Source organism: Psammomys obesus, unplaced genomic scaffold, assembly GCF_907164565.1.
Source record: "Psammomys obesus unplaced genomic scaffold, mPsaObe1.curated_primary_1811, whole genome shotgun sequence".
Taxonomy (NCBI): Eukaryota; Metazoa; Chordata; class Mammalia; order Rodentia; family Muridae; genus Psammomys; species Psammomys obesus.
Window position 1 is genome coordinate 378538 of NW_026585895.1, and position 19646 is coordinate 398183.

General features: G+C 37.8%; 2 protein-coding genes across 2 annotated transcripts; both read left to right on the plus strand.

Moving 5' to 3' along the window:
- Positions 1 to 3476: 3476 nt before the first annotated feature.
- Positions 3477 to 4421, plus strand: LOC129671422 (olfactory receptor 1044). Its single transcript, XM_055600388.1, has one exon. It carries the CDS (start codon positions 3477 to 3479, stop codon positions 4419 to 4421), a length of 945 nt encoding a protein of 314 aa, XP_055456363.1.
- An 8774-nt stretch (positions 4422 to 13195) lies between these two features.
- On the plus strand, positions 13196 to 14137 carry LOC129671423 (olfactory receptor 5AL1-like). Its single transcript, XM_055600389.1, has one exon. The coding sequence runs from the start codon at positions 13196 to 13198 to the stop codon at positions 14135 to 14137; it is 942 nt and encodes a 313-aa protein (XP_055456364.1).
- The last annotated feature ends 5509 nt before the right edge of the window (positions 14138 to 19646 follow it).

Here is a 19646-nt window from a genome sequence, read left to right on the forward strand (position 1 = left end):
GAGAGATTGACAGATCTTAGGTAGAGAAAAGAGAAATCAAGCATACATAATAAAAACTCTGTGAAATGATAAATATAATGCAATTTTATTGAAACTTTTTTTAGCAAAGAAAAAAGTAAGTTTAACAATCTTTTGGGATTTAGACAGCCACATACACACACAAACACACTAGGGTAAAATTCTGAAAATTTTCACATGTTCTATGATAGAGAAATATATTAAACTCTAAAAAGATTTGATAGCAAGAATAGTTGCGTATTATACTATCTTGTAAATAGGGACATAGTCCAAAATGACAAGTAAATATATGAAGATACAGTACTTAACGTACAATACTGATGAAACAAAGTTTATATAGTTTGTGTGAGTGTGTGTGTTTCTGTAAAGTCACATAAGAAGTGGAAAGACCTAAGTAAGTTGGAGTAAATCACTTGGGAAGCAGATTCACTTTTTAATCAAAATTATTTTTTAAAAAAATGTATAAATGCAGTGGGTGTAAGCATGTAGTAAGTGTTAACATGAAGATTACTTTGTAACTGTCACGAAAAACTTGGAGAAGCATGCATTGATGAGAGTTACTGGTGCAGACACCTAAACCCTTTTTGATTGTGCTCTTATATTCACTTTCTGTTTCTGGTTACCTCTTCTGTTGTTAATACTTTCCTGTTTGTTGCTATCGTTTTGTGTTTTGAAACAGAATCTCAAGTAGCATAGGCTTGCCTTTCTGTATACAAATGAGGGTGACTTGAATTTCTGATTCCTGCTGACTTCACCCCTCAAATTCTAGCATTACAGGCATGCACCACCATCCTTGCCTCTGACTGCCCTTTTCTCCTATGTGTACACTGTGTACACCATGTATGTACTCTTTAGGATGAGCTCGGCTGGGGGTGGTATGAAGTCATAATGAGGATATAATCATGAGATGCTCTGGTCCTTGTTTAAAAGTCCAGCTTTCAATTCTGAACTTACTTCAGATACTGGAACTTTGTAAGAATCTTCTCTTCCATTTGTTGTTTTTTTATTTTTTAACATTAATCACAAGTTATTTACTTTGTATCCCAGCTGTGTCCCCCTCCCTCATTCCCTCCCAATCTCATCCTTCCTCCCTCTTCTCCTCCCTCCTTCCCTCAGCTCCTCCCTGTCCCTTTCCAATTCCACTGCTAGGGGAGGTTCTCTTCCCCTTCCATCTGACCCTAGCTTATCAGGTATCTTCAGTAATGGCTGCAATGTCCTCCTCTGTGGCCTAGCAATGCTGTTTCTCCCTCACAGGTGGAGGGAGGTAAAGGAGTCAGTCCTTGAGTTCATGTCAGAAATAGTTCCTGTTCCCCTTACTAAGAAAACCTACTTGGATACTGAGCTACTATGGGCTACATCCAAGCAAGGGTTCTAGGTTATATCCATACATGGTCCAGAGCTAAACAGAGAATTCTCTGTAGAGGAATATAGAATGGCAGAGAAACACCTAAAGAGATGCTCAACCTCCTTAGCCATCAGAGAGATGTAAATCAAAACAACCCTGAGATTCCACCTTACACCCATCAGAATGGCAAAGGTTAAAAACTCAAGTGAAGTATCCCAGAAGGAGAAAGACAAACTTGGTATATACTCACTTATATAGATCTACAAGATATGATAAACATAATGAAATCTACACACCTAAAGAAGATAATCAAGAAAGTGGACACAGGCGAAGGTGATTGAGAAAGACAAATGGGATGTGCATTGAACTTATGACAGGAGTCTACCACAAAAGGCATCTGAAAGACTCTACCTAGCAGTGTTTCAAAGCAGACACTAAGACTCATAACCAAACCCTCGGCAGAGTGCAGGGAATCATATGAAAGAAGGGAAGTTAGTATGATATGGAAAGGATAGGAGCTCTACAAGGACCAAATATATCCGGGCACAGGGTCTTTTCTGAGACTGACACTCAACCAAGGACCATCTATGGATATAACCTAGAACTTCTGCTCGGATGTGGCCCGTGGTAGCTCAGTAACCAAGTGGTTTTCCAAAGTAAGGGGAACACAGACTATTTCTAACAGGATCTCAAGGGCAGGCTGTTTGACACTCCCCCCTCCCCCAGGGGAGGAGCAGTCAGTTAGGCTACAGAGGAGGACTTTGCAGCCAGCCCTGAAGGTACCTGATAAAACAGGGTCAAATGAAAGGGGAGGAGGTCCTCCCCTATCAGTAGACTTGGAAAGGGGCAGGGAGGAGACCAGGGAAGGAGTGCGGGGTTGGGGAGGGAATGAGGGAGTGGGATACAGCTGGGACACAGAGTTAACAAAATGTAACTAAAAAGAAAAATAAAATTAAACAAAAAAACTCAAGTGACAACACATGCCGGAGAGGTTGTGGTGAAAGGGGAACCCTCCTCCACTGCTGATGGGAATGTAAACTTGTACAACCACTGTGGAAATGAATCTGGCACATTCTCAGACAATTAGGAGTAGTGCTACCTCAAGATCCAGCCATACCACTCCTAGGCATATACCCAAAAGATTCTTCTCTTCCATTTGTATAATGGGTACTTTAAAACAGATTATTGTCAACAGAAGAAGGAACAAATATGCTATAAAGTACATTATGGTATCTGTCATCATGCTACCTAAATGCATTTCTAAGGCGGTTAAAAACATGTGTAAACATAAACGACTAGAACCCATAGGATAAGGGCCCTAAACGATATCTGGGACCAGGGGATCTTGCATAAGCAGATGTTTATTTTAAGAACATTTATTAAGGATTACAGCATCCTATTTACTATTTGCAGAGGGAGGAAGAGGCCAAGGTCAGCAAAAGGATGGGTTAGCTTGGAGAAGAAACCATGTAGGGCCTTGAGGAAGGACTCCAATGATGATGTGAAAAGGTCCAGATGAAGAATAAAAGCAGTATTTAAAAGATTATGGATGAAAGATAGGATGGTTAAGGAGGATGGCATTGGAAGAGGGCTGGGAGATGGATGGTGAGGTGATTTAAACAGTGTACATAGAATAACTGCCCGGGACAAGGTAAATAAGGTAATTATGAAATCTAACAGGTGTCTGTGTTTTACTATTTGTGATAGCAGGTTAAATAATATGGCTGTGATAATCATAGGGCTAATAACAAATAATACATAGCCCAACGCCTTTTAATTGTTTACTACAACATTAATGTCAACATTTTTTATAAACGTTTCTTTTAAATATTCAAAGTATTGAGTGGTAAATAATAAATGAAAACATTGGAAAAAGACAGAACCAGTGAATTGGCTCCTACCCTGTATCAGGTTAGAATGAGAGAAGTATTTTCAATAAAATACCTCCTCATAATTATCTCATGCTCTGATTCCAAAAGGGTTAATTATTACAAAATTCAAATATAATTTTTATCTTAACAAAGCAATGTGTTTCACTACATTGAGATAAAATATTTTTGTCAAAATGTTGGTTATAATCTTTTCTATTTGCATATAGACTTAGTGAAGACTCATGGCTCAGGTAAACTGCACCCAGGTGACAGAGTTCATTCTTCTGGGCCTCACAGATCGCCAGGAGTTGAAGATGCCCCTCTTTGTGGTGTTCTTATCCATCTATCTTTTTACAGCAGTTGGAAACCTGGGACTGATCCTGGTCATTAGAACAGATGCAAGACTCAACACACCCATGTACTTTTTCCTCAGCAACCTGGCTTTTGTTGATTTCTGCTACTCTTCTGTCATTACACCCAAGATGCTTGGGAATTTCTTGTACAAGCAAAATGTAATATCTTTCAATGCATGTGCTGCTCAGTTAGGCTGTTTCCTAGCTTTCATGACAGCTGAGTGTTTGCTGCTGGCTTCCATGGCCTATGACAGGTATGTGGCCATTTGTAACCCTCTACTCTATATGGTCCTCATGTCCCCAGGAATCTGCCTTCAGCTGGTAGCTACCCCCTATAGCTACAGCTTCCTGGTAGCACTGTTTCATGCCATCCTCACCTTTAGCCTCTGCTATTGTCACTCCAATATCATCAATCACTTCTACTGTGACGACATGCCTCTCCTCAGGCTAACTTGCTCAGACACTCACTCCAAACAACTATGGATCTTTGCCTGTGCTGGCATTATGTTCATTTCCTCCCTTCTTATTGTTTTTATTTCCTATACGTTCATTATTTCTGCCATCTTAAGGATGCGCTCAGCTGAGGGAAGACGCAAGGCTTTCTCCACATGTGGTTCTCACATGATGGCAGTGACCATTTTCTATGGAACACTCATATTTATGTACTTGCAGCCCAGTTCTAACCACTCTCTAGACACAGACAAAATGGCCTCTGTATTCTATACAGTGATCATCCCCATGTTAAACCCCTTGATCTACAGCCTAAGGAACAAGGAAGTGAAGGATGCCTTGAAGAAATTAATTATCAGTGGGAATCAAACATTTATGTCATGAAATTAAGACAGTTACTTGAATAAATAATGGACTATGTGGGCTATAACTACTTTTTCTAATAAAATACTGTTAACATATCTACCTATTAAATATATTATATATATTTATAGAAGTTTTTTTCCTATACAGATAATTTTCAATGTAGGATGTGATTTTATATATAAAACTACATGTAATAATTTGAAACCTGTTCTTTCATTTTTGAAATGGAAAATTTACAACAAAAAATTATTTGTGTAATAAGAATTTATACCAATTTTCATTTGACAAATGAAAATAAATATCTAAAATGACAATCTTTTATTTTTGTATATTAATTATGATTTTGAGATTAGAATACAATTAAAATATAGTTGAAATATTTCTCCCTTATTTTCCTCTATTCAAGTTCTTTCATATGCCCTTCCCAGCTCACCTTCAAATTCATGTCTTCATTTTTCACTAATTGTTATCATGTGCACAAACATGTGTGTGTGTGTGTGTGTGTGTGTGTGTGTGTGTGTGTAGATATGTTTATCAATATAACCTGCTTAGTGCATATAGTGTTACTTGTCTGCATGTTTCAGGGATGACTATGTATCCTGGACGATAATGGTATCCTCATCCCTAGGAAAGGCCACATCTACTAACCCCAGCTTTCCTGGGTGACCTGCAGCTCACTACATAAAGTTAAGGCCTCCCAGGCTTTTCTCCACCAGTTTGAAATGTTCATTGGTGTTATAGTCATTCAACTCAAGTTTAGGCAGTCATGTTTGGATTCTATGGGCCTATTGTAATATTACTTGGAGACAATCTTTTACCTGATCCTCTGGCTCTTACACGCTTTCTGCACCCTGTTCTCCTCTTGCACAATGTCCCCGGAGCTTAGGTGCAGGAGAGTTTTGCAGATGGATCTGCTGTGCTGTGCCTGGGCTCCACCAGTGCGCCCTCACGGCTGTTGCGCCATGCTGGTCATTGCTGTGTTTCACAGGCATCATAACTATCATAAGGAGGGTCGGTTACCTCCCTCCTTCCATGGTGCTTTCCAGTACTCTGAAATCCACTCCTCAGAGAGGGGGCTTTCAGGTCAGTTCCAATTCAAGAGTCTTTGGGTTCTGTGTCTGACATGCACAGTGTCATCAGCTACAGAGATTTTCAGCCTCTCAGGAGCAACCAGGGCCAACAGTAATAGGCTGTGTTTGAGTAGTCTCTTAGACAGCCCTGTCCAATAACTGAAAAAGAGCTTTTCATGTATACTATTGAGCTCTTAGTTAAGTGTCCTTTGGCTCTTGCAGGAAGCACATTGAATCCAGTTGAGAACAGTTTATTAAAACTTTATAGCATATGTGTACAGATACATGTAAAACAGCCTTTTTAGCTACATAGTTAGTGTGATTTTTTTGTGACTTTTCTATATATCCTACTGTTATTTTACTTGCCTACCTCTTCTCCATTTAACACCAACACTATCCCTAAAGAGATCCCCTTTTTCTCATTGTCCCTATCTAATCATTTATCCTTATCCTCTTTCAGCCATATTCTGTATTCAACTCCTCTTCTGTCTTTAAAGAGTCCACCCTTTTTCCATTTCTCTGATCAAATAATTTTACCCGAATATTCCTTACTTCACGACTATTAATGTTTATATGGTTACAGGCAAAACAGAGAGAAATGATGAGCAACTATTTTTCCCACCCACTTCAGTATTCTTACCCTAAATTTTTCATAAATATTTCCTCTTTTTCTAATTTCTTTAAAAAACATGAACTCTAAAACTCTCTTTTCTTTATCAGTTTAACAAGGTGCGTTTACTACATTCTAATTCCATCTATGTGGTGTATTGGACATGACTCTACTGTTGAAGATGTCTCAACTGGTCTTAACAAAGAAACTGTTTAAGAAAAAAATTATTATGACTCTCAGCACATGCTATATATTTCTCATTCTAACTTTACAGAAAATAATGAGGATAGAATCCCTAGAGAAGTACATCATATGTTAAACAAATGTACTCACAATAGTTGAGATAATATGGACCATGTAGCTAGTAGGAAGAATTATTATTATCAGTCATTTCCTATTGAGGTATGGTATTGATAGCACAGCAAGATGTGATGTAGCTGTGTTAAAAAGAGCAAAATGTCTCTATCAGCATTTTTTTCTATCACCAAAAAGGTAAAGTAATTTTAAAAATATGAAGTTTTAACCAATATTTCATACTTTAAAAATTATTCTAGTAGTTTCATGAATGTTAGCAGGAGCCGTAAGTGTCCTGAAGACAATGAATTAGTTACAAATATTTGTCCGCATGAGCTCTGAACTCATTAAGTTTTTCATTGCATCAAAAAGTCCCAGGAGTGTGTTTAATGAACCAAATGAACTTATTTTCTACACAAATATTCACAGCCAAAAACTCTGAGATGATACAACGTGTTATCCTTTATAATGGGCTACAAGCAAGCATGTTCAACATTTCCTGAGAGATAAAGAGAGAAAGAGAGAGAGAGAGAGATCTCACTTTTACAGTCCTGGACAGTAAACACCGCGTATCTAAATTTAATACTGCCAGCCTCTCTGGGCAGCACTTACATTATATGTGAAAATACCTTTGTATCAGGCTAAAGTATTTTTTAATTTTCGCTTCATATGAAGAAAACTTGTATCATAGAAATTGAAATTTTGAGTCATATCGTCATGCTTCCTGACAAATCAAAGTGATGGAGTGCTTCTGTGTACAACTCTGATCTTACACGAGTCATAAAGCATCCAGGTCACAATGGACAGGTTAAGTATCACAAAGGCCTTGGTACTGTGAACCTAAGCTCTCAGTCTCTCTAAGGGACTAATGCCTAGTCAAAAACTGTATTCTCAGAAGAAAAAGAATTCTGTATTTTTTAAAAATGTACCCATTTTCTTCCAAATCACAATTACATCCACTGAAATTCCCTTCAGGGTTTTAGTGAATATTCATGTGTGCTTTCATATTCTACAGACATGCTGAGAGATACAGGCTCTGTGTGCTGAGGGGTCAACTGAAGTGTAAGAATTGGATTTGGGCAAATGTCCTTGTTGTATGGTTGAGCATCTTTTGGGTATATGTGCAGCTGTGGTATAGCTGGATCTTGAGGTCTCAATGGTCTAAATTTTCTGAGATCTCTCCAGATTGAAGTTTACAGTCACCCCAGCAATAGAGGAGGGCTACACTTTCTCCACATCCTCTCCAACATATGTTGTGACTTGAGGTTCTGATCTTATCCATTCTGATGGGTGTAAGGGTGGTCGTTATGATTTGCATTTTCCTGATGACCAATGATGTTGACCATTTCTTTAAGGGTTTCTCTTCCATTTGTTATTCCTCTTTTGAGAATTCTCTCTTTAGCTCTGTGCCCCATTTTTAATTGTATTACTTGGTTTATTGGTGTTTAACTTCTTGAGTTATTCATATATTATGGATAGTAGCCCTCTGTCAGCTGTAGAAAAGGTAAAGATCCTTTCCCAGTCTGTAGGTTGTCATTTTGTCTGTTGGCACTGTCCTATGCTTTACAGAAGCTTTTCAGTTTCATGAGGTCCCATATATTGATTGTCTTAGAGCCTGTGTTGTTGGTGTTCTCTTCAGGAAGTTGTCTTTTGTGCCAAGGCATTCAAGGCTCTTCCCCACTTTTTCTTCTAACAGATTTAGTATGTCTGGTGTTGGTATAATATTCTTATGGAATGTACCCTTGTTCAATCACATGCTGATTTCTCTGCCCCACCATCTGGTTTCAATCCAGACATTTCATTGTAATGCTCATTCTAAGCATCATCTGTCTAAAGTTTATGTAAACATGCCAACATGTGTTCTGTGCCAGTGCTGTGCAATGAAGAGAATAGGATGGGACAACATGGTCCAGAGGGGAGGAGAGGGAAGCAAATGAGAAGGAATAGAGAAGAGCAGATATTGGCAGGACAGGACTTCGAACCATGAAGAAGGATGAACCAGACCTAAGATAAGACTAAAAAGCAGGTATAATGGGTGAAATCTGAATGGCAGGAAACTATGCAGGCTTGGAGGTTTAGGATGGAGCAACTATTGCCCAGCATTATGCTCTAAGTTAATTAAATAAATCCTAGTCTCTGTGTGGGGATTTGGGTACACAGCTGGTTTAGGAATAACCTCTGATTAACTAAAAGATAAATCAATAATAAATATTAATAACTCACAACAGTCTGGTTTTATGTTGAGGTCTTTGATCCACTTAGCCTTTAGTTTTGTGCAGAATGATAAATATGGTATTTTTGCATTTTTCTACATGTAGACATCCAGTTAGACCAGCGCCATTTGTTGAAGATGCTCTCTTTTTTCCATTGTATGGTCATGGCTTCTTTGTCAAAAATCAAGTATCCGTAGGTGTGTGGGTGTATTTCTGGCTCCTCAATTCGATTGCATTGATCCTATGTTCATAGCAGCTTTACTCGTAATAGCCAGAACCTGGAAACAACTTAGATGTCCCTCAACCAAGGAATGGATACAGAAATTGTGATATATTTACACAATGAAATACTACTCAGCAATTAAAAACTAGAAAAATCATGAAATTTGCAGGTAAATGGATGGAACTAGAAAAGACCATCCTGAGTATGGTAACCCAGAACAGAAAGACACACATGGTATATACTCATGTATAAGTGGATACTAGACATGTAATATAGACAAACATGCTAAAATCTGAAGTCTTAAAGAAGCTAAACAACAAGGAGGACCCTAGGAAAGATGCACAATCCTCATTCAGAAGGGCAAACTAGATAGACATCAGAAGCAGGAGAAGACAGGAAACAGGAAAGGAACCTACTACAGAGGGCCACTGAAAGACTCTACTGATCGGGGTATAGAAACAGATACTGAGACTCATAGCCAAACATAGTACAGGGTATTTTATGGAAGAAGGGAGAGATAGAAAGACCTGGAAGGGACAGGAGCTCCACAAAAAGACCAAAAGAGCCAAAAAAAAATCTGGACCCAGGAGGTCCTGCAGGGACCAAAACTACAACTAAGGAACATGCATGCATACACAGGGCGGAGATCCCATCCTCAGGTATAGCCCATAGGCAGCTTAGTCTCCAAATGAGTTCTCTAGTAAGGGAAGCAGGCGTTTCTGACATGAACTCAGTAGCAGGATCTTTGATCACCTCCCTCTGAGGAGCTGCAGTCTTGCCAGGCCACAGAGGAAGACAATTCAACTAGCCCTATTTAGATCTAATAAGTCAGACAGAAGGGAGGAGGATCTCCCCTATCGATGGACTAGGTGTGGGCATAGAAGGAGAAGAGGGAGGAAGAGTGGGACTTCAAGGAGAAGAGAGAGGAGGCTACAACCAAGATACAAAGTGAATAAATTGTAATAAACAATAAATAATTTTTTTAAAATGGAAATGTGAGAATATCCTGTGATTTGGGAAAAGTAAACAAAGTGAAAGAAAAGCATGGTTACAAATGCCTCTAATTCCAGGACTTGAAGGACTAAAGGTGGATGCAATCTGGGCTACATAATAAAGCTCTGTCTCAAAATGTAAATAAATAAATAAATAATTAAATAAATAAATAAATAAATAAATAGATAGATAGATAGATAGATAAATAAATAAATAAAATGAAGCATTACTTTTGAAGTGATTAAACAATAATTGATATGTAGATCCTTGGAGGCTCATCTAATTTACTTAGAGATAATATATGCAAAAGTAATTCTCAAATTTTCCAAGTGCAATAAACATATTCAAACTCTTTAAAGGCATAACACAACTAAACAAATATTTTCTTTTGCTTTGTTCTTACTTTTTTCTTATTCCTCAAATACATTAATGATACTTACTATCCTTTCTTTTCACATTTGTGTCATTCAAGTATTTATTGTTTCCTATTAAGTAAATTGCATCCCAAAGATAAACCATAGTGTAATTGCTTCAATTTCAAACTGTCATTATAATTTTAGTTCAGAAATAATTTAAATGATGCCATTCAGGGAAAATATTCTAGAGGGACCAAGAGACAATAAAATATATACTCAAACATCAAAGCGATGCTAAGTGGTGCTGGCTTCCACGTAGTTGTTTCAAGGTACACTGGACTGGTTTCGCTCCGGATTATGTAAATCAATAAGTCTTTGGAATGAAAAACAAGTAATTGAAGTAGAAATGGGGTTTACAGAAACACTGTATCTGTTTGTTCAGTAATATAAAGACTATAGTTCATAATATTAACTATTGAGCTTTGTTTGGCATGTATTGTAATTACTGGGATAATCTATGAAAAAAAGAATATTAATTAAAAACTTTAAGAATGTTAGTAAATTTTAGCTTAATATTAAGCTAAGACTTCATATTAAAAGTGCATTCAAAGTACAATAATCTCAGAGAGAGGCAAACTGGAAGCCAATACATTAGTGATTATCAGAAACTGTGATTTGTTCCTAAATGGAGGAAATATGGTGGATGTTAGAGACATGTTGCTTAGTAGAATTTAGATGGTTATATGAAATACATAAGCTTTGCCACCAGGAAGACTGCATAGATGGTGTTATAATTCACTTAATTAAGATAGAAATTCTCCAAAGTGAGTAAATAAGGGGAGGACATTTTTTTTCTTTTTTTCACGTTTTATTATTTATTACAATTTATTCTTTTGTATCCCTGCTGTAGCCCCCTCCCTCATCCCTCCAAGTTTCACCCTTCCTCCCTCTTCTTCCCCTAAGCCCTTTCCTTGGTCCACAGTTAGGGGAGGTCCTCTTCCTCTACTCTTTGACAGGGAGGATGGTTTTAATTGATGTCCCCTCTTTGACTATGTTGCATTTGCTTATAAAAATGTCTGACTCAAGCAGAGTGAGAGACCATTACATACATACATTCACAGTTCAGGGAAAAAAAAACTTTGCTTAAAGATCTAGACATTTGCTTCATAATATGTGAACGTGAACAACAGCTGTCACAAAGACTTGGTTGAAAACAGCCAATAATATGGTTGAGAAGCATGAAATGCTCAAAGAACATTAAAATAATAGCAATGATTTGGTTATAGGCAGAAAAGTGGGAACTGTAACAAAAAGTAAAAGTGAAAAGGAGATATGAAAATCTTTAGATCTCTAGTGACTTTACAAACCAAAACATAATATCTTCCCTCATGGAAGATGATGGTAATTGTCTCATGATTCACATAAGTCAAATATGAAACTTCATCAGATCTGAAAGGAAGGAGAACTGTTGCAAACTTAGAATAAATATATGATAAGGAAGATAAAGATAAGAACTTAGCAGGCTGGAAAATTAAGGTAAAAGGTGGACTGAGCACCAGGAAATTTGCCAGAATGTCTATTACTCAAAGGGACACAGAGATCAACAGAGGTAATGGGCAAGGACATTAGTAGAAACCAGATATTATGAGAGGTCTTTGGACATATCTTGTATTAGGCTGATGAGTATTGAAAACAATAGGATCAGAAGAGAATATGAAACAGAAAGGAATACAGAAACAAAATATAACTTTATATATTAAAATTAGAACTCTTTCAGGTCCCCTACGATATTCGTGGGGAATTAAAACAAAAGGACTGATATGGAAGAAGGGAATTTTGTGGAGCATGTGATGAGAAGCAGTAAAACTCATCTTCCTCTAATGCCGGAGATGTCAACTTCTAACATGATTTAACCATATCCTGTTGATTTTTTAAATTATTTTTATTAATTACAGTTTGTTCACTTTGTATCCCCCTTGTACCTCCCGCCTCCCCTCCCAACCCCACCCTCCCTTTTCCCCACCCATGTCGCTCTCCCAGTCCACTGATAAAGGAGGTCCTCCTCCCTTTCCCTCTGATTCGAGTCCATCAGGTCCCATCAGGAGTGGCTGCATTGTCGTTTTCTGTGGCCTTGTAAGGCTGTTTTCCCCTCAAGGGGAGGTGATCAAAGAGCAGGCCAATCAGTTCATGTCAGAGACAGACCCTGTCACCATTACTATGGAATCCACTTGGACATTGAACTGCCATGGGCTACATCTGTGCAGGGGTTCCAGGCCATGAGTGGTCCTTGGCTGGAGTATCAATCTCAGAAAAGACCCCAGTGCCCAGACTTTTAGGATCTGTTGCTCTACTTGTGGAGCTCCTGTCCTCTCCAGGTCTTACTGTCTCCACTTCTTTCATAATATTTCCTGCTGTTGATTTTTTTAAAAGGTAAAGAAATATTTTATTATTTCCTTTTCATATTTAATTTACAAATAATACATCTAACCTGAAAGAAGACTGTGATCATTTTTGTTGTTGTTTTCTTTTGTTTTTTGTTTATAATAGAGAAAGCTGGAAAATCAAAACACTGTGACTGTGAAGTGTAGAGAAGATGAGTATCCAAAGATTTACTAATGATCTGGCATAGATTGCCCTCCTGAAGTCAGCTTTAAAAAATTATTAGACAAGATAGTTATAATTTTATAAAATTACAAATAATTTTCTGTAAATCTTTCCAGTAATTACAAAAATGGACTGTTGTCCTTTCAAATGACTCTCAGCATATTGCCCTTCCCCCTCTCTTTATTAGAATAGGCATCTAGGTATGGGTTTGATTGTTCCATTTGGCAAAAACTTTTTAAATTTTTTTTTCAGATTCCACAGATTCCCATATTTTGATAAATCTACCCTTGGCATGTGCCATTCTGAAAGCTGAGACCATGTGAAGTATTTCTTACTTTTTAAGGCAAGATCAGTGAGTCAGAATTCACTTCTGACCTTAGGTCAACATTGTATCCTCTGAAGACTTTTAGTACAGGTAACATGTCTACCATGGCAAGCAGCAATCACTCAGCAGTGTCTGAGTTCATCCTTGTGGGGCTCACAGAAGACTTAGAGCTTCAGGTTTGCCTGTTTGGAGTGTTTTTAGTCATCTACTTAATCAGCATTGTGGGTAATATTGGACTAATTGGGTTAATTCAATTGAGCCCTCAGCTTCATACTCCCATGTATTTTTTCCTCACCCATCTGGCTTTTATTGATTTTTCCTTTTCCTCTTCTGTCACCCCAAACACTCTGTTCAATTTTCTACGTGAATGTAAAAGCATAACCTTCTATGCATGTGCCACTCAATTGTGTTGCTTCATCACATTTGTTGTTTGTGAACTGTACTTGCTGTCAATCATGGCCTATGATCGGTATGTGGCCATCTGGAACCCTCTCCTCTATGCAGTCCTTATGCCTAGGAAGCTCTGCCTTCAGATGATCTCCAGCACATATGTGTATGGATTCTCTGTGGGGCTGGCACAGGCAGTGGCGACCTTCCACTTGTCTTTCTGTGGCTCCAATGTGGTCAACCACTTCTACTGTGATGATGTTCCCTTAATTGCTCTGGCCTGTTCTGACACTCATGTCAAAGAGCTGATGTTGCTAATCATTGCTGGCTTCAACACCCTTTTCTCCCTGGTGATTGTGGTCATTTCTTATGTCCTCATCTTCTTTGCCATCCTGAGGATTCACTCTGCTGAAGGAAGAAGGAAAGCTTTTTCTACCTGTGCATCCCACCTGACCTCAATAACCATATTTTATGGTACAGTTATTTTTATGTACCTGCAGCCCAAATCCAGCCATTCTTTAAACACAGATAAATTCGCTTCTGTGTTTTATGTGGTGGTGATTCCCATGTTAAACCCACTGATCTACAGCTTGAGAAATAAGGAGGTAAAAAATGCCCTGAAAAGAATTACTAATAAATTTCCTTTGGCCATCCATTGATCCAAAAACACTCAGTCAGAGAATAATTAATTTTGTCTTATTTGAAATGGAAATGTTGAGTACCAGAGCTCCACCATTCATACTGAGCAATATGAATCATTGGATTGGCATGTATATGTGTATATATGCATATGTGTGTGTGCTGTATGTGTGTATTCATGTGAACATGTGTGTATTCATATGTGTGTATGTGTATATATGCATATGTATGTTTGTATGTATGCTCATGGTTTTGTGAGCATATAGATGTGTATGTGTTTCTATGTGTATTTGTATGTGTGCATGTCTGTCTGTTTATTTCTCTCTCTTTCTGTGTAGCCATGGTGAAACTCACAGCCTTAAATGTTATTTACAAGAGTTTTATTAGTCATCTAATCACATTTATGTCAAAATTGATCCTAATATTAGTGGAGCATATCTTCATTATTAATTGTATGTATCCACCATTCACACACATTTACACACACACACACACACATATATACATCTATGAATATTAGTATATGAAATTACAGTCTTTTCTGAAGTCTATACTTTGTTTTGCATTCTAAAAGATTAATATCTTTTATTTCAAGTTTACTATGTACATAATCTGGAAGTAGGAAGGTAGTGAGCGTTTTAAAAATATTTTAGGTAGTTTGTTTAATTACTGTGTTATCACTTCAAGGATTATTTTTGACCGTTTTCAGATAGGTGTGTAATAATTACTTTTGAAAAGTAGTTAGAAACGCTGTTCTTCCCCTTAAAATATACAAAATGAAAACATAAAGTATATAATGAGTTTTAAATGGTAAGGGACTGGACAGATCGATATATATATAGGCATTGCACTTGCTGCCCACAAGTAAAGATATCTGCACAAAGCCTCAGCATTCACATTATAAAACAAAATGAGCACACCATTGTACCTGTTTAACTCCGGCATAAGGAAAGCAGAGACAGAAGGAATCCTACCAGGCAAAATTAGCCAGTGAGAGAAACAATTTCAAAATATAAGGTGAAGAAAAATAGAAAATAATATCTATTCTCTACTTCTACCTCCACAAATACATATTTTTAATGCTTTATATGCAATTGCAACTTTTTATGTATAATTTTATTTTTTTATTAATTACACTTTATTCACTTTGTATTCCCCCATACACTCCCCCTCCTCCCCTCCCGGTCCCACCTTCCCTCCCCCTTCTTCACGCATGCCCTTCCCCATGTCCACTGATGGGGAGGTCCTCCTTTCCTTCCTTCTGATCTTAGTCTATTAGATCACATCAGGAGTGGCTGCATTGTCATCTTCTGTGTCCTGGTAAGGCTGCTCCTCCCTGAGGGGGAGGTGATCAAAGAGCAATGGAGTATTACTCTGCAATAAAAAATAAGGAAATCATGAAATTTTCAAGTAAATGGTGGGACCTGGAAAGGATCATCCTGAGTGAGCTCTCCCAGAAGCAGAAAGACACACACGGTATATACTCACTCAAATAGACATATAACATAGGATAAACCTACTAAAATCTGTACATCTAAAATTGTAACTTTTTATCATTTTATTTAATTGCATTTTAAATGATTTATTACAATTTATTCACTTTATATCCCTGCTGCAGTCCCCTCCCTCATTTCTTCCTACTCCCATCCATGCTCCTTCTTCTCCCTTTATGCCCTTTCCCTAGTCCCATAATAGAAGAGAACCGCTTCCCCTTCTATCTGACCCTACTGTATCAGGTCTTATCAGGGCTGGCTACATAATTTTCCTCTGTGGACTGGGAAGGCTGCAGCCAACAGGGGGAAGTGAACAAGGAGCCTGGCACTGAGTTCAAGTCACAGACAAACCCTCATCCCCTTCCTAGGGAAACCATTTGGAAACTGAGCAGCATATAGGCTTCCTCTGAGCAAGGACTCTAGGTCATCTCCATGCATGGTCCTTGGTTGGAGTATCAGTCTTTGCAGGGCCCTCTGGGCCCATGTTTTTTTGGTTGGTTTGGTTTTTGTTTGTTTGTTTGTTTGTTTGTTTTGTTTTTGACCCTATCGATTTCCTTTTGGAGTGCCTGTCCAGTCTAGTTCTTTCTATCTCCCTCTTCTTCTACAAGGTTTCTTGCATTCTGTATAAACTTATGAATACCAAATGTGCATTCAGACTTTTCTACAAGGAAACATATTAAACATAAAAGTTGTTCCTCCTAAAAGTTAACAATTGTATTTTTTAAATCAGACTGTATAATTATTAATCATTGGTTTACACCTGAAAGTTATTACATAAACCCCAAACGTTCTTTATGCACCTAAATTCATACATGTACATATGCAAAGAAACATACGGTTTATTAATAATAATAGTAATAATAAACTAGAGCAACAGTATTAAAAATGACATGCTATTAGCATAGAAACATACTAGTGGATCAACAGAATTGAATCAAAGGTGCAGATATAAACCCACATACCTACAGATACTTGATTTTTGACAAAGAAGCCAAAACCATGTAACAGAAAAAAAGATAGTATCTTCAACAAATGGTGCTGGTATAACTGGATATCTACAAATGTAGAAAAATACAAATATGTCCATATTTATCAACCTGCACAAAACAAAAGTCCAAGTGGATTAAAGACCTCAACATAAAACCAGACACACTAAATCACTTAGAAGAAAAAATGGAGAAGAGCTTTGAACTAATTGGCAGAGGAGACAACTTCCTGAACAGCACACCAACAGCAGAGACTCTAAGATCAACAATCAATAAATGGGACCTCATGAAGCTGAAAACCTTCCGTAAAGCAAAGGAAACTGTCATTAGAACAAAACAACAGCCTACAGACTGGGGAAGGATCTTCACCAACCCTATATCTAACAGAGGGCTAATATCCAATATATATAAAGAATTCAAAAACTTAAACACCAACAAACCAAGTAACCCAATTAAAACATAGGTTACAGAGCTAAACAGAGAAGTCTCAACAGAGGAATATCAAATGGCTGAGAAACACTTAAAGAAATGCTCAAGTACAGCTTGGGATCGTGGATGGAGATACCTCCAGAAGATCTGTTACTGTACAGGACTGTTTTAACAATTCTGGGGGTTTTGTTTTCCACATGAATTTGAGAATTATTCTTTAAGGTTCTGTAAAGAATTGTGTTGGTATTTTGATGGGAATTGCATTGAATCCGTAAGTTACTTTTTAGTAAATGGCCATTTTCACTATGTTAATCCAGCATTCCATGAGCATTGGAGATCTTTTGTCCATCTTCTGAAATTTTCTTCCATTTCATCTTTCAGAGATTTGAAATTCACACAGGTCTTTCACTTGCTTGGGTAGAGTCACACCAAAGTACTTTATGTTATTCTAAAGTGTATTTCCCTAATTTCTTTCTCAGTCATTTTGTCTTTTGTACTTAGGAGGGCTGCAGAGACTGATACCCCAACCAAGGAACATGTATGGAGAGGATCTAAAACCACTGCTCAGATGTAGCCCATAGACTCCATCTCCAAGTGGGTCCCTAGTAAGTGGAGCAGGGGCTATCTCTGACATGAACTCAGTGGCCAGTTCTCTGATCACTTCCCTCTCAGGGTTATAGCCTTACCAGGCCACAGAGCAAGACAATGCAGCCAGTCCTGATGAGACCTGATATGCTAGGGTCGGATAGAAGGGGAAGAGGACATCTCTTATCAGTGGATTAGGGGAGGGGCATCAGGGAGAAGAGGGATGGAGAGTAGGATTGTGAGGAGATGAGTGGGGGGGGCCACAACTGGGTTACAAAGTGAATAAATTGTAATAATAAATAATAAAGTAATAAATTGTAAATTATAATTATAAATAATAAATTAAATTATGGATTATAAATAAATTATAAATAATAAATTAAAATTTTAAAAAAATTTCAAAGTCTTAGTCATCTGGGTTATACAAATAAAAAGGACCCTGAGATTTCACCTTACACCCATCAGAATGCCTAAGATCAAAAACTCAAGTGACAATACATGCTGGAGAGGATGTGGAGAAAGTGGAACCCTCCTCCATTGCTAGTGGGAATGTAACCTTGTACAACCACTTTGGAAATCAATCTGGCACTTTCTCAGACAATTAAGAATAGTGCTTCCTCAAGATCCAGCTATACCACAGCTAGGCGTCTATGTAAAAGATGCTCAACCATACAACAAGGACATTTATTCAACCATGTTCATAGCAGGTTTGTTCATAATAGGCAGAATCTGCACAAGCTAGATGTCCCTCAATGGAGAAATGGATACAAAAATTGTGGTATGTTTACACAATGGAATATTACTCAGCATTTAAAGACAAGGAAATCATGAAATTTGTAGGCAAATGGATGAAGGTAGAAAAGAGCATCCTGAGGAAGGTGACCCAGAACCAGAAAGACAACATGGCCTGTACTCACTTATAAGTGGATATTAGACCTATAGTACAGGACAATCACACTACAGTCCACAGACCCAAAGAAGTGAAGCAACAATAAGGACCATAGGGAAGGTTTTTGATACTCATTTAGAAGGGCAAACAGGATAGACATAGGAACTGGGGGAAAACAGGGAACAGGACAAGTTCCTACTACAGAGGGCCACTGACTGAGATATCGAAACAGAGGCCGAGATTTATTGCCAAACTTTGGGAGAGAGCATAGAATTTTATGAAATAATGGGGAGATAGAAAGACCTGGAGAGGACAGGAGCTCCAAAAGGAGACCAACAAAGCAAAAAGAACTGGTCCCTGAGGGCTCTGCAGAGACTGAGACCCCAACCAAGGACCATGCATGGAGAGGACCTAAAACCCCTGCTCATCTGTATCCCATACAGTCAGTCTCCAAGCGGTCTTCCTAGTAAGAGGAGTAGTGTCTGTCTCTGACATGAACTCAGTGGCAGGGTCCCTGATCACCTCCTGCTGGGGGATTCAGTCTTGCCAGGCCACATTGAAGACAATGCAGCAGGTCCTGAAGAGACCTGATATGCTAGGGTCTGATAGAAAGGGAGAAGGACTTCCCCTATCAGTGCGCTAGATGGATAAGAGAGAGAAAGAGTAGAATTAGAAGGAGAAGAGGGAAGTGACCATAGCAGGGATACAAAATGAATAAATTGTAATAAATAATAAATTAATTAATTGACTAAAAAATAAAGAATAGATACGAATTCAAAAGAAAAGAACATCATAAATGCCATAGATAAGGGTATAAAATTAATTATTTATTTAAATATACATTGAGACAGAAATGAATAATATTAATTTTGACAGTTTTACTGAAATAGCACATGTCAAGTTTAGCTTATTCTTTAAAGGAAATCCCAGGGACAACTTAAGGCCTGTCTTGCCTGCTCTAGAACTAGCTTAGTGAATAGCTATTGAGTAGCCAAATTCTCTTTGAACATTTCCCAAGAAAACCATAGTTTACATTAATATGTCATCCCTAACAATAAAAGAACAAAATTATCAATAAATATAAAAACTCCAGCCCAATGTTTAGGTGTAACAATAGACAACAATTCTGTGATATAAAAACCAAACA